This window comes from Chelmon rostratus, chromosome 14 (genome assembly GCF_017976325.1).
Source record: "Chelmon rostratus isolate fCheRos1 chromosome 14, fCheRos1.pri, whole genome shotgun sequence".
In the NCBI taxonomy this organism is placed as follows: domain Eukaryota; kingdom Metazoa; phylum Chordata; class Actinopteri; order Chaetodontiformes; family Chaetodontidae; genus Chelmon; species Chelmon rostratus.
Window position 1 is genome coordinate 20,240,773 of NC_055671.1, and position 14,905 is coordinate 20,255,677.

At 39.1% G+C, this 14,905-nt stretch overlaps 2 protein-coding genes across 5 annotated transcripts; both read right to left on the reverse strand.

The window, feature by feature from the left end:
- Nucleotides 1-25: 25 nt before the first annotated feature.
- On the reverse strand, nucleotides 26-10,715 carry LOC121616780 (flavin-containing monooxygenase FMO GS-OX4). Of its 4 annotated transcripts, none has more exons than XM_041951585.1 (9): nucleotides 10,594-10,715; nucleotides 8,944-9,156; nucleotides 8,100-8,238; nucleotides 6,845-6,987; nucleotides 6,590-6,642; nucleotides 6,054-6,178; nucleotides 5,180-5,287; nucleotides 4,511-4,720; nucleotides 26-3,848 (listed from the first exon to the last, which is right to left on the reverse strand). In XM_041951585.1, exons 2-9 carry the CDS (start codon nucleotides 9,147-9,149, stop codon nucleotides 3,537-3,539), a joined length of 1,296 nt encoding a protein of 431 aa, XP_041807519.1. In that variant the 5' UTR covers nucleotides 9,150-9,156; nucleotides 10,594-10,715; the 3' UTR covers nucleotides 26-3,536. The 4 variants fall into 4 exon arrangements, with proteins under 4 accessions (XP_041807519.1, XP_041807518.1, XP_041807517.1 ...); XM_041951584.1 differs by having other exon boundaries at nucleotides 10,584-10,715; XM_041951583.1 differs by having other exon boundaries at nucleotides 8,944-9,833; nucleotides 10,594-10,714.
- A 624-nt stretch (nucleotides 10,716-11,339) lies between these two features.
- On the reverse strand, nucleotides 11,340-13,414 carry med31 (mediator complex subunit 31). Its single transcript, XM_041951624.1, has 4 exons — nucleotides 13,356-13,414; nucleotides 12,673-12,747; nucleotides 11,977-12,073; nucleotides 11,340-11,817 (listed from the first exon to the last, which is right to left on the reverse strand). Exons 1-4 carry the CDS (start codon nucleotides 13,363-13,365, stop codon nucleotides 11,604-11,606), a joined length of 396 nt encoding a protein of 131 aa, XP_041807558.1. The 5' UTR covers nucleotides 13,366-13,414; the 3' UTR covers nucleotides 11,340-11,603.
- Nucleotides 13,415-14,905: the final 1,491 nt, after the last annotated feature.

Consider the following 14,905-nt stretch of genomic DNA (forward strand, 5'->3'; position numbering starts at 1 on the left):
AGTGCTGAATGTTCTGACCAGATTAAGAGCAAATAAATGAATTTTAGCAAGAATTTGTTCAGGAAATTGGCAGAAAGAAAATGTGAATTAAATCATGTTTCCATCCGCTACTGTTATGTGAATATTAGGAATTGGTTTATGGTTGACGGTGTCTTTAAAAGAGCTCCAGTCAAAGCACAAACAATGGAAAACCATGTAGAAAACATGATGGAAAAGACATTTCTGTTTCATTAATGTGAGGAAGGTTACAGTCTCCTCATCGCTCCACACAGATCTGATGAGTTTAACGCCCTTGCACTGTCACATTTTGCTTTTATCGATAGGCCAACTTTTCCTGAATTTCCGGCTTTGTCAGAAATTAGAAAATGTATATACAGACATGTGATGGCAGATTTAATCACTTGACAGTTTTTGACTGATTGAGTCAAGTCAAACAGACACACTGAGCTATCATATAAAACTAACTGTAGACATCCTGTTTAGCAAGACCTCATAACTCTGTGAATATTAAACAGTAATTCCTGAATCAGAAATGTGTGGATTGTCAGAGGGGGGCGTTTATTTCAATCAACTACTCTCAAATGACTAATTCACTAAATAACTCCAATTACATTTTTGTCCTTTTAAGTCAGTAATTTGTCCACTCATTCTCTTCATGTCCTCAGAAGACTAAAATTGTGCCCTTCAATAAATTAATTTCCTGAAATTGAAAGCATTATTACCATCATTTGTCCTCCTTACACACAATTACACAATTACATTTAACATGCTTTTATTTCGGTTCTGGACTGAGATACATGGATATACTCGTGGCTTTGGCTGTAGCAGTCAAACTACTACAGGATTTGAATAATGTGTTCAATTCATACTGGAAACGTGGCCAAATGCAGTATATTCAAATCAGACAGTATGCAGACTAAATATGGTTGATTTCTGAGTGTCCTTTCATGGACATTATGGCCCGACAATGTAAAGTGCAACAGAACTGAAGCAGCTGTTCACAAAATAACATAAAAAAAGTAATAAATCTTAAATATATAGACATTTTGCTCTCTTTGTGATGTTTAATTGGCAATGATGTTATGAAGCAACAGTTTATCAAAGTCTTGATTACATGTGTCATTTTCTGTTACTATAAAATTACCAATTATTTTGATCAGTTAATCAATCCTTTTTTTTTTCTTAAATTCATAATCTTTCATATAAAATTAATTGTCAAAATCTGGTGGAGAATGCTCCAACAGTACAACGAGATGCAATCAAATGTTGTTTTCCCAACCAACAGTCCAAAAACCCAAAGATATTTAGTTTGTAATGATAAAAGACATGGAAGGCAGAAAATTGTCAGATTTTAGAAGCTGGAACCTGTGAATGTTTTTTATTTATCTTCACATAAGATGCTCTGTGGCAAAAGAAATGAAATAAAGGCTCACTTTTGTCCACATGAAATTGTGATATGAAAGGCTTAAAGGCAAATGACACCCATTTTAAAGACTTACTCAAAGTTTGTAATATGCACCCTATCCTGCCGTTAGCCAGAAACTAGAAAGTTGACCTTTGACTCCGTGACATAAACTCTAACTGTTCTGTTGAGTTTTAACAGGTTGCTGACTTCATCATTATTTTCTCATGTTCGTTAGGACACACCTTCACTTAATCCTGGAATGTGTACTAAATAAATGGGATTCTTAAGATAAGGTGATACTCAATACCATGTAAAACGCTGAATGGCAGCCATGTTGCTGACCTGCACCTCCATCAAAGAGCAACACTCTGCACGTTCCTGCTTCATGTGATGTTGTTGTTGTTTTTGAGCTCAGGTCAGTCCGTGAAGTCAGACCTCATATTTTTGACTTGTGTATTTTGACGTTTTGTGGCACAATATCTGGATTAAAGTCTGTCGTTGACATCAGCTCTCTGTGTCCTCGGCCTCGTTCATGGTTAACATGTAGATCCGTTCAGGCCCAGAAATGATTAATAAACTGAACATTGAGATCACTGCTGGGCGTCTGACACTTAATTTATTATTAGTCTCTATTTTTACTCTTTTTTTCATGACCTGAACATAATTTATCGTCTTGCATTTATTTGCCTCTGCCAACCAGTCAAGTTACAGTTTACATCAACATCCAGACTCTTATATGTAGTGAAGACTTTGGTGAGGAAAGGTTAAAGGTATGAAGTGGATTTTTGGTGAAATGGAACTTATCACTGTATTGACTTGTTGAATTCCAGTGAACAATTTCCAGAAAAAAACATGATGTCTTCACTTAGAGACTATTTTTCCAGAGGAGTACAGAGGGCTAATAGAGAGCTTCATCACATGGTGCAACAACAATTACCTGAAGCGCAATATCAGCAGAACCAAAGAGCTTGTGGTGACTACAATGTTTCAAATATGGATGTTGCTGCAAAGTAACAAATTGTAAACATGGAGGCTTCACACACATCTACAACCCAACAGCACAGATCTATACAATCAGTAAAGTGTTGGCCCGAATCCAGATCCAGTACGGTCAAGTTGTTTACTTAATGGCAGAACACATTTTAACCATTGAGTGATCATGAAGTTCAAGAAATGCAATCAACAACAGTTAAGGAGAAAAGTACCAAGACTAAAACTGCATTTTTAACTGACACGAGGTGACAGCATACCGCTGTGCAATCAATCGCGGAAGTAATCATGTCGACTTTGCATGATCGTGGACAGACAGTTTGCAGGAAGATGTCTTTGCTAGTTGTGCATTGGTGAAAAGCAGCGGATAACAGAGTCTTTCGTCAACTTGCTTCATGTTGACCAGTCATGCTCCACGTAGCCGCTGCAGCCCCAACATGTAGTTACGTTTTTGCAGAGGAGAATGGCAGCTACGTTCATAGGCTCTGTAGCTATGCAGTGAATTCCCATCAAGGGTAAATTAAATTCTAAATTAAATGTCAGAGGTTCACCAAAGTTATCACAACTGATACTGAAGAGAACATGAACGTTTGATCCAGGTTTCATGTCAATCCATCCAACAGCTGTTAAGATATTTCTATCTGAACCAAAAGATTTCAACCTCATGGTGGCGGAAGAGGACAAGTCATCATCAAAGCCAGCAGGACTCATCATCTGGGAACAAAGAATGTTCATGCAAAATTCCACAGCAATCCATCCAGGGGTTGTTGGCATATTTCAGTCTGGGCTAGAGTGGTGGACCAACCGACTGACCAGCAACTTCCATCATCCTGAGATCCATGCTGCTAGAGTGGCTAAAAAACATGACTTCATCTGTTGGAGTGCTGGTGATTCATTCATGTCAGTGGAGCTCATGTAAAATTCAAGACAGTGTGTAATTACGTCTGGAGTGCTGCTGAGTGCTGCAACTGGCAAACAGAAGACCTCCATAAACACTGAATATAAGACACTTAACTAGATTTTTTTTTTTTAAAGCAGATTTAGGTGTATCAACAAGTTGTATGAAGCTGTTGTATTGTGTCACATGGTGTTTTTGTGATTTTTTGCACCTGCTGTTTAACTTTTCATCTCCATCAATTCATCAGTTGATCACCTCCCACTGGGTGTCACTGATCCACCTATAGTTGATTCTCCGATAGTTTTCGGGCTCAACTTGTCGCTGCCGCCTCACCTCTTCATACAGGCTGCGTATGACTGGCGGCAGCGGCGGGAAGCCGGCGGTGCGAGCCAGCATCTGGCAGTAATCCCACTGATGCTGTTCCATAATCAGCAGGTGGTGCTGCTGGACTCCTTGCTTCACCTTTTCCTGCTGGTTTCGCCGGACCTCATCCTCCATCTGGGTCGCAGATGGTAAAGTGACTGAGCCGTCCAATACGGCCAAAGCAAATCGGACCTGCAGAGATACAACTGGATTTAACCAAACCTCAGTTCTGCTGTTAGACCTTATTAGTCTGTGATGTCCTCATTTAATTTCATTTTATCATAGACCAGCTTTCCTAAATATATCCACCATGCAACTTCTGCAAGAAACATCTTAAAACTCATCCTCTTAATGCTTCCTTGACTCTTTTATTATTAATTTATTTTTATATTCCATATTTTCTTATTATACATTGTTTATTTCTGTTCTAGTTTTTTGTATACACATAACTTGATGTAAAGTACTCTGAGCTGCATTGTATCTATTCAAAGTGATCATCATTATGACAGGCATTTTCTGATGACATTCTGTCATGTTTTTGGTGAAACCACTTTCTCTCCTCCTGCCACGTGTGGATGTCCAGCACTGATAATAAATGTAGTCAACTGAGGGGATAAATTCCTTTCAACTGACGGTGCTGGTACAATCTGATGCAGACTCGTGCAGCAGAGCAAAGAATTTTTTTTTGCTTCAATTGACTACATTCACCATTGACACTGATTGGAAATCGACATTAATTGTGGCCCGCCATCACAAAATGTTAAACCTTGTGTAACAAATCTTGGATTACTTTTGATCCTAGTCTAAACTAAGAGCTCCTGAGACCTGGGCCACCTGTTGACATTTCAGCTCACCTGGCAGTCGAAGTTGGGAAAGGGGCAGATCATCTTGCAGATGCCAATGAAGATGAGCGAGGGGAAGGCTGGGGGCATCAGAAAGTGGTACAACGGAGACACCAAATGGTCCTGGATCTCCAGACCCAGCTGAGCCGCGTCCAGGAATGGATACCTGAAGTTGTACCCGGTGCAGAACATCAGGACGTCAGCAGCACCCACAGAGCCATCCTGGAACAGGTAGTTTTTGTTTTAACAGTGTTGAATTTTATTTACAGTAAGCAGGTGGGCCTTACTGACAGTGTGGGCCACAGTGTCTCCAATGTGCTGCAGGTGATAAATTATTTAAAACAGTTATGACATCAACCAATCAAACTGGCACTGATCATTTAATTCCTGTCCAGACAGAAATCTTAATGATTTTACAGAGTGTAACAAAGACTGGCCCTCGTGCAAGAACCACTCATACAAACAGATTTCTTTTTGAGCAGCACACACAAGAGACACATTTAAGAGAATTACCAACTTTCTACTAATCAGAAGGTACAAAGGACCAAAACTGTCGTACATGTCTTGTACAGTTAGCCTGTCGCATAAAAAAATGCACCTGTGAGCAGGTCCTCTAATTTTTTGGTGTAATATCATCAAGACAATGAATTGACAATGAGAGTGTTCGGAGACTTGATTAACCTGGAAGCGAATGAGGCCGTCCTCCTCGACCGCCACCATTGGACTAGACTGCTGAATCCCAGAGGGGAGAGGAAAGGTGAAACGAGGACGACCATGACTCAGAGTCACCTGGAAAGAGAGAAAGAGAGAGAGAGTGAAATGACAGTTTTCAATTTTCTTCACTGGCTTCCAAATCTTTTCATATCAAAACATTCTTGAACACTTTGTACACTTGAAACCAACTTAAAATGACATCTGCACATGTGAACTCGTAGCAAGTCTGAAAGATGTGATGGTGGGGCACCAACAGGTGCCGCTACAGCACTGACAAATTGAATTGGTACTATTAAGGTCTTATATTGAGATTCAGGTATTCTCTAAAAACCAGGATGGTTGTCTATGTCCCTGTGAGTAAAACATCATTTTCTGTTAAAGAACCAATTCCATCTTAAAAGCCTTGTTTGTCTGTCAGTATCTGTACAGTATATCATGATTAGCATGCTAACAAACAGAAAAGCCACAAGAAGAGGAATATGAAGAGCAAGTTGCAGGTTGAATCTCTACTGAATTTCTACTTAAGGTGCTTTGAAAGGTTTATTTAGATGGTTTACAAGCCACAATTGCAGAAATTCAGAGAAGAATTTGGTGTTTTGAGAAATGCACAGAAAATGTGTGAGATAGTGTCAGACGAAACTGGGGAGATGGTCTAAACACAAAACAGTAAACACTACCACCAGCACCATCTCTGATGAGCTTACCAGTCATCGCATTTGTATTAAGCTGCACATTTAATCTGACAATTTGTTATAGTTTACAAAATCATTAAACACAGTTGTAACGAAATTATATTCAAGTCATTGTGTATGAAGAAGAGCTGCAGTGTGATATTTGTTACCTGGGCACCAACTTTGGCCAGTTCAATGGAAATGTCCAATCCTGAAGCTTTGGCTCCCAGAACCACCACTGACTGACCTGAGAATGGCTCTGCATACCTGTACGCATGACTGTGGAGCACCTTTCCTACATACAGAGAGAGGACAGACATCAGTTTCATCTCGAGGACAGAGTCCAGAAAATGTTCACCAAGCTTAGCCAAAAGACTGGAAGCATAGAGAAACTGCTAGCTAAGCTCAAAAGCTGTTGAATTTACATTTTGTATCTTGTTAGTTAATATATGTGTAGAAAATAAATATATGCGAAGCTAAGTTAAACCAGATGAGGATCTTCTGGCAAATTTGTTATCAAACAATTTGATTTTACAGAGGACTATCCATTTAAAATTATAGTAAAATGATGTTGAATGATACTGTGTATGTAACATTATCCAACTTTATGCAGTTGTAATTAATTCTACATTTTGTGTTCAGGTTTAAATTTACAGAATGCACCATGTCAATTTATTAAAATCATTCATGTTAGTGTGGACTGTACCTTTAAAGTTCTCAATCCCAGGTATGTCTGGGATGTGAGGGTCGGAGTAGTGCCTTTAAAACAAACAAAAGTCAAACATGAGATCATCCAAATAAACACAATTAAATTGGTAAATGCAGCATTTTGGTGACCCCAAGTGGCAAAAGTAGGTAATGACCTAAAAACGCATATGGTTTGAAGCAAAGTGTAAGAATACTCATTTGATAAATGCAAGATGAACACGAGTAAATGAATAATCTGACTGTGGTACCTTACCCTGAGCAGACGAAGACTGTGTCGAAGGTCTCTGTTTTCTCATAACCTGATGAATCAGACGAGGTCACCTCCCATGTTGTCCTCGCCTCCTCGCCCTCGGTCGTCAAGACAACAGGCTTCACTTTTTCCACCGCTGTGTTGAACTGACACACACAGAGAAAGAAAGAGAAAGAAGAGTGAGGAAAAAGGCTGAACCTAAGCATTATTTTCACTATTGATTAGTCTTCCTGAAGGTCTCTGTATTGTTTTCTGGATTAATGGATCAATCATTTGGTGCATAAAATGTCAGAAAATAGTGTAAAATGTACTTTATAATTTCACAAAGTGCAAGGCTGCATTTTTCAAATCTCCTCCTTTGTTTAACTAATAGTCCCAAACCCAACAATATTTCAGTTCTTTTATCACACATGACAAAGAAAAGCAAGAAATATCAAAAACTGAGACACTGGACCAAAACAATGTCGATTATCTTTGCTTGAAAACTTAATTAAATGATAATTGATTGTCAATATTGTTTCAAATTTCATCTCATGTGAAATCACAGGTTTCCATTCATAGTTTCAATGAACAGTAAAATTTACATTCTGCCACTTACCCATCCATTCAGACACACTGATGCTGACATAACCATCATGAACAATGTATGTGTGACCAGAAGAAACTGAACTGCCGATTAGTGGACGCCCTACTTTAGCTCCTGAGCCACAGCCACCTCACCACCTTGACTTAAACCACCCTACCCAACTCGCTGCATAGACTGCCACTCATGATTGACACTCTAAAACAGCGTGCATGTGAAGAACAAAGAAGGTTCAAATACAAACTCTTCACCTTTAATTTGGATCATGGATTTGTTTGAAAATAATTTTACAGGCTGTTTTGCATGGCATTATACTAAATTCCTATGTCCAGCGACACATGAAGATTACTGAAATGCTACAGCCTGATTACTTTTTCATTATTTAATCCTTTGTTCATTTGTAATATTTTCTTTTCCGTGCAAGTGTATAGAGGAATCCCTGATCAGATGTTGTGGGAGCCATCACCACCACCATCACTGCAGTGATTCCAGCTCTATCGAGAACAGACAGATCCCCATTTCACCTTCAACTCTGCATCTTCAGTATTTATTTAGATATTTGATGTTTGAAAGGGTTTTTCCTTCACTCCCGTTCACTGATGAGTTAGAAATAACACCAGATTCTTTTCCTTGTAAATGTAAATTAGTCAGGTGATCAGCAGTAGCATGACTCACCCTGATGTGAGGCCGGATGTTGTAGCTCTGGCAGTATCTCTCCAGGTACCTCTGAACTTCCTGATGGGGCAGGAAGCTGTTCAGTTGGGGGTCAAAGGGGAAATCAGGGAACATCATCACCTCCTTAGGCAGGTTGGTCCTGTCAGGACAAGGTCAGGGAATCAGAATCACTCACATGGAGGAATACTGTCTATATGTGACTTGTCTGATAGGTCTGGGCCACTTTAGAATTTTCTACATAACTCAGAGGAACATGTAAATACTAACAAATTACTGATTAATCGATTGATTGTTTGGCTTATGAAAATTTGGAAAGTAGTGAGAAATGTCGTCACCGTTAGCAAAACCCCAAAGAAACATTTTCACAATGCTTGTTTTGTCCAACTAACAGTCCAAACCTCAAAATTATTAAAAAATATATATTACAACTATTAAAATAATTCACAGGAAAAGCAGCAAAGTTTTCATATTTCTGAACCATGAAATGCTTCATACATGAAAAATGACTTAAACGATGATCAAAACAGTTGCCTGTAAATCGACTGATTCTGCTGTAATTGTATAAACGATTGGGTAGTTTATAACAAAAACAACATATTTTATGAACTCTTCATATGTTTTGTGTGCAAAAACCTTAATTTGTAAAGTAATGAGTACCTAAAGCTGTCAGATAAGTGTAGTGAAGTTAAGGTTCAATATTTCCCTTGGAGGTGTAGTGCACTAGAAGGAGAATGTAGCATAAAAAGAAAAGACTCAAGTAACGTACAAGTACTTCAAATTTATATTTAAGTACAGTAATTGAGGAAATGTATTTAGTTACATTCCACCAGTGCATGTTACATACCTGAGATCTCTGTACATACTGCTGTGAATTGGCCGTCCGTTGTCGTATGTCCCAACACGTTCATCATAGCACCAGGTGCCGCCAACATTGCCAGTGAGCTCAAACACCACTGGAGGGGCGAAGATGTTCAAGTGAGACAGGATGTGTCTGGCTGTACAGAGTCCTGCCGCCCCGGCACCAACCACCGCCACCCGCTGCAGCATCATCCACAACCTGACACAGAAAGAGATACTGAGGTGATTACATCGCTTCTGACAAAACACTGTCAGAAGCACCCCTGTGCATTTCAGGCCCAGTAACACCCTGAGGCAGAAAATTGCCCACCCTAAGGACAAAACACCCATGCACAAACAGAGCAATGTGGTGCATGCAGTGCAATGCAGCGAGGAGTGCACAGACTTATACACTGGGGAAACAAAACAACCGCTCTACAAATGCATGGCACAACACAGGAGAGCCAGCACCTCGGGTCAAGACCCAGCAGTCCACCTACATCTGAAGGACAAGGGACACTCTTTTGAGGACAATAATGTACGTATTCTGGCCAGGGAAGACAGATGGTTTGAAAGAGGAGTGCAAGAAGCCATCACTGAACTGAGGGGGTGGCCTAAGACAGCACTTCTGCCACTTACAATGTTGTACCCAGACCCCTCACCAGGCAGCTCAACAGCCATTTACACCAAGAGCCAGGTGACCCTGACGCATTATATGATGGCCAGGCAGAAAAACCCCATCCCTTCACACCAGGACCCACACATTGTAGTCTATTGACCCAATAACACCTTGGCCCATGTGACCTTAATGACTCACATTATAGCTAGGCGGCTCCATGACCCAGCAAGAGGATAAATACCTGAGACCTCCCGCAAGTCAGTTACGACTGAAGAAGCCTTTTGGATGAGAGGCGAAAAGTCTTCTCAAACCTCAAACAAGTCCAGTTGCCTTTTGGAAAAACCTATGTACCTAAGTACCATGACCTGGATGAAGGAGAATCTCCACAGACAAAACACCAGCCAGTTTCTTTGGTGGAGGATGTACACAGATCCTGTACTAGAAAAAGTCTTGTGTTTCAAAAGTAAAAATACGCATTTTGGAGAAATCAACCCCGGTGACTGATAAATTACATGTCAGTTATATCATGCTAGTTTGAACAACTTCATATGAAGTAGAACAACTTTATTCTACTTAAGTAAATGTACGTCGATTTCTCACTTTACCTTTCAGTTCCAGTCAGTGTGAAAAAGTCTGGACTTTGACCCGCTGACACTGAACGCCATGAAAACACAAGCTGTTCGCTTAATACGCTTGTTTGAAGTTAAATTAACGTTATAGCTCAACTTAATGTGGATTTCCAGTGATGTGTAAGAGAGCACAACCAAACAAATCAACAAAAAACGATTTGTTCCGAGTGTATTCAGAAATTAAAAACATATTCCAGGCGTTTATCTTGGTTATCGGCTAACCAACTAACTTCAGTTTGATTTGAACTTGTTATTATCGCTTACAGTTACGACCCGTGCCTGAGGTCACAGACTGCGCATGCCCATAGTTAATGGCTGCAAACTTGTTGATGTAGCTATAGCTTGCTACATAGTTGCTCGACTAAAAGTGACAAAGCGGGCATCTTCAAAATACTGTACCGTAGTGTACCGTATTCTCCGTCCGTTCCGGTGTCCCTCCGTTCAGTGCAGAACTCAACGAAACAACGCTGAGGTGCTCAATGTGTTGGTGAGCACGACTAACGTTTCAATACCGTCGCAGGTAACGCAAGGCGACAGAGGTACATTTACGAGAGTAAATCAGGGTCCAGACTGCTCCGTCAACTATAACGAAGACATTTTCCGATCGGAATCCTTCAAAGTAAAAGCGATATAGCTTCAAAATGTAGCTAAGTTAGTAAGTTGAAAGTTTGACAAAAACTGCACATCTTACAAATCAAAGCACTCCTGTTGGTCATTATCCTAACACTAATGTTTAATTTGTTGCGGTTGATCCAAAAATTACGTAGTGTATTATTTCTACTAGCGGTTAATTTTATTGTCTGTACTTCCTGTGCTGATGTCCTTGGCCTTTTTGTCATTTTATCTGCCACATCCGCTTTTATTTTTTTCTTTTGTAAAGCACTTTGTAACGTTGTTATTAAAAGTGCTGTAAAAAATATTTAAATATATATACATAAATAATAATTATTATTTCAGGTCTTTAATACATACATAAATGAAAATATGAAGCACTATTAGTCTCTGTAATACAGCTAATTATTATGAAAAAGATTTTTTTTTTCGACCATAAAATGTTCATACTGTTGACACTAATCAGGAAGCCACTGATGTTTAAGGCAGTTTCTGTTCAGCTTGGTGCAAATGTTAAATTTGTCATTACATTAATTGAAATCAAAGCAAATACAAATGCTTATAATGTCAAATATTTTATTAAAAAAGGAAAGTAGCAGAATTTGGCAAGAGGAAGAAATGTAAAGTGTGTCGTTCCATGGTGTGGTTTGTCCCTACAGAGCACTGAAGAGTTTATTGTCCCACATGACTGACTGTCAGTATATCAATCTTGGCCTCAAAAATCCAGACACAGTCAGGCTATAATCCACACTTTAGCTATCCGACATGTTCCCATGTACAGTCCTCCTCCCACCTCCAGTGACATCATCACTTGGCGGTGGCGTTCCCATGCGGCGGTGGCTGCTGCTGGGGCTGCTGCTGCTCGGCCAGCGCCTGCTGCAGCCGGGTGCGTTTCCTGGAGTAGTGCTGCCAGTGCAGCAGCTGCTGCTCGTCGATGAATTTGGCACACTGAGCGTTGACCAGCTCCTTCCTGAAGTGTTCATACTGCAGCAGCTCCAGCATGTGCAGGCAGTGAGGATACCTGCAGAGAGAGGAGACAAGAAGCGGTTGTTGGGAGTCACCTATCTAAACCCTTCTCAGACTGTACTGACAAAATTCATATATATATATATATATATATATATATATATATATATATATATATATATATATAAACTACAGTGTGTGTGTGTTGTCTTACTTGAGGAACTTTGCATATTCAGGCTCCTTCCAGTACAGCAGGTACTTCAAGTAGTTAATGAAGGGCCTCTCTCTCAAGACACCTCTCTGAGCCAAAACTGGAGGTACAAACACATAAGAACTCAGCATTATCAGTCAGGATTTCAGGATTTGTTCCCATTCAGCCAAAAGACCATCAGTGAGGTCACATTATCTGAATTAATGTCTTGGGACATAGTTAGAGTTAAGTTAAAAACGGACACAAGGTGGATACATTTAAGGCTGATTCTAGTATTTTTAGAGGCAGCATATTTAAATTTGAATACTTTTTGGGAAACAGAATAAGTCAAATAATAGAGTGAGAAAAAATATAATTTAATAATATAAAAAGTAAAAAAAAAAAAAAACGTTAAGAAAAAATATATTAGTGGGTGCTGAAGTTTTCATTTGAAACACAATATTGTCTAAAATACTGCATGCATGAATTTTCCTTCACTGGAACTGTGGTTGGGGTGTCCACATACTTTTGGACATCAGCTCAGTTTTGCACCAAACATCTGAATTTACCTCATAGACATTTTTTAATGACTGATGAGTTCTTTCATTCTGAAGCTGGTAACAGTCTTCCATTTTAAGTCAATAAGCACAACAGAAAATTGTCGACAGTCAAACCACACAGAAATGAGAAATATCACAGCTGTTGTTTGCTGTCACTTACAGTTTAGGTAGTTTGGGTTGGCCAAACACTGGACGAACTCCAGCTCCGACTGGAAACGGTTCCTGGCCTGCTCCTCTGGACCAGAAAGCACAAACAACATTTAAACAGTAAAATACTGTTCAGCGACAACATGATGAGAGGGATACGGTTCTATGTAAAGAGGTGACGAAATTTTGGCCAACGCAGATTTAGAGAAACAATTTTGACTGCACTTTTTAAGCATTTTTACAATAATAATGTTCAGTTAACCTGCTTCCATTTCAGTTGTGAAACATGTATTTGCTTTATCACAGTCTTAAAAGCAGACTACAGAATATGGATATGTTATAACAAACTGCTCAGAATAAATATAAGAAAGACTTCTTCATCATGTTACATTATGTATTAATATAAACAACTGAAAGGATTTATGTAATAACTGCACTTGATTAAACACTGCTGTGCTAGCTTTCCATCAAAGAATACTGAGTGAACGCCTTTTAAATTGACAAATTTAGCTAAAAGCTGTTGAAATGTCAATGAGGGATCGTGCTTTCCACATTCAAATGTCAGTATCAATTACACAAATAATGTCTACAGTCACATAACAAGTTATTTGAAATTTTATATTCAATTTTACACACAGGACTTACGCTAGCAAGCTAACATTAGCGAATCAACCAGCTATAATATCGGCTACAAACCTGTTTCCATGACGACTGCTACGGACAGATGCGGTTCTGAAAACAGCAGACAGTCACTCTCTAGATGACGATGATAAGCGTTCAATTAAAACATGAGAAAATAAATTTCTGAGCGTTGGTCGTTGCTGCTTTTCAGTCTGCGCCACCAAAAGTGCTAAACCATATTTGCCGGAAATCAGTACACTCTTTCCGACTATTTACATCGATTTACGGCAGCTGCCTTACATAATGTGATCGCTGGAGGGAGACATTTGACAGCAAACTCCTGACTGAATGAAAGACCGAGCAACTGATTGGAGTCCCTGTGGCATTCTCAGGACACTGATCCAGAGTTCAGTCATCAGAATGTTTGGTGAGTGGGGTTCTTCACTTCACATACCCTAGAGTCATGTTGTATAACTAGATATAACTATAACTATATATAACTTTATATATGTGTGTCTTTTGCATTACCTTGCTTTTTGCTCTCACCTGAGAGCAGTTAAGCTATAATACAGCTTGACTTAAACACTCAGGAGAGATGATGTGACAATTCACACGGTTAATATTGGTACTATGGCTGGGGGAATGGTTAAATAAAATAAAATAAAATAATAATAATAATGAATAATAAATCCTATATATATAAATACATATGTATATATGTATATACATATATATAAATACATATGTATATATGTATATACATATGTGTGTGTGTATATACACACATAGGAATATTTTTATACTCTTTTGTATTTGATGTACATAGCTTTCTATAGCTGATTTTATCATGAAACTTTTTTAACTATTGTTGATTTTATTTTGTTTTGTTTTTTTATTGTCTATTTGTTCTACTTGTTCTGTTTTCTACCGCTACTTGTTATTCTGCTGTTGTAACAAGAGAATTTTCCAAGCATGCGATAAATGAAGTCTTATCTCTCTATTAGATAGTAATATAGTACAGGAGTTTGGTAATACAGTAGCTCTTCTATGATGCTCAGCCAGCAGAACCATGTCAATTCACTACATACATACAAGTGCGACAGGTACTTAATGTTACATCCATCATAAACTAATGTGTCAGCCAGAATCATAATAACGAAAGCACAACCATGGCTACAGCACAAGTACTGTGACAACAAGGGTCAAAACTCTGTCATCCCATGGTTAGAGTCACAATCACAGCTACAGTCTGTCAGAGTCAGACGCAGTTATAACATGTAAGTGTGTAACTCTATTAGATGAGCCTAAGAAGCTAGGCAATTCTGTTTTAAACATCCTTAAAACTGCATAAATCAATCCTCCTATAATAACAATGGTTGAAAGTGTAACATTCATGTTTCTCTGGTAGCTGTGGCCCCACAAAGCCTCTTTTAGCTCCTGGTTTTGTTTTCCTCTCTGGTTCACTCTCAGTGGTTCCAGGAGCAGCAGGAAGCTGTTTCCCTCGAAAAAGCTGCTGAAAGCCACTGTACACTACCTGCTCAGCAGCAAACATCAACAGACAGAGCTAAAGACTAACCGGTGAACATAGTGCAGCATTTAGCAGCTAAAGAGCCATATATTTACCT

Bases quoted from the DNA above. Each gene is read 5' to 3' on its own strand.
- LOC121616780 (XM_041951583.1), bottom strand. From the start codon at position 9,287: ATGGGTGTTTTGTCCTTAGGGTGGGCAATTTTCTGCCTCAGGGTGTTA. The intron at 6,643-6,844 runs GTAAGGTACCAC...TTTGTTTTAAAG, and splicing joins ACAGTCTTCGTCTGCTCAGG to GCACTACTCCGACCCTCACA. The intron at 5,288-6,053 runs GTAACAAATATC...CTCTCTTTCCAG, and splicing joins TGGCCAAAGTTGGTGCCCAG to GTGACTCTGAGTCATGGTCG.
- med31 (XM_041951624.1), bottom strand. The intron at 12,074-12,672 runs GTAAGTGACAGC...TTGTACCTCCAG, and splicing joins CAACCCAAACTACCTAAACT to TTTTGGCTCAGAGAGGTGTC. The intron at 11,818-11,976 runs GTAAGACAACAC...CTCTCTCTGCAG, and splicing joins GAATATGCAAAGTTCCTCAA to GTATCCTCACTGCCTGCACA.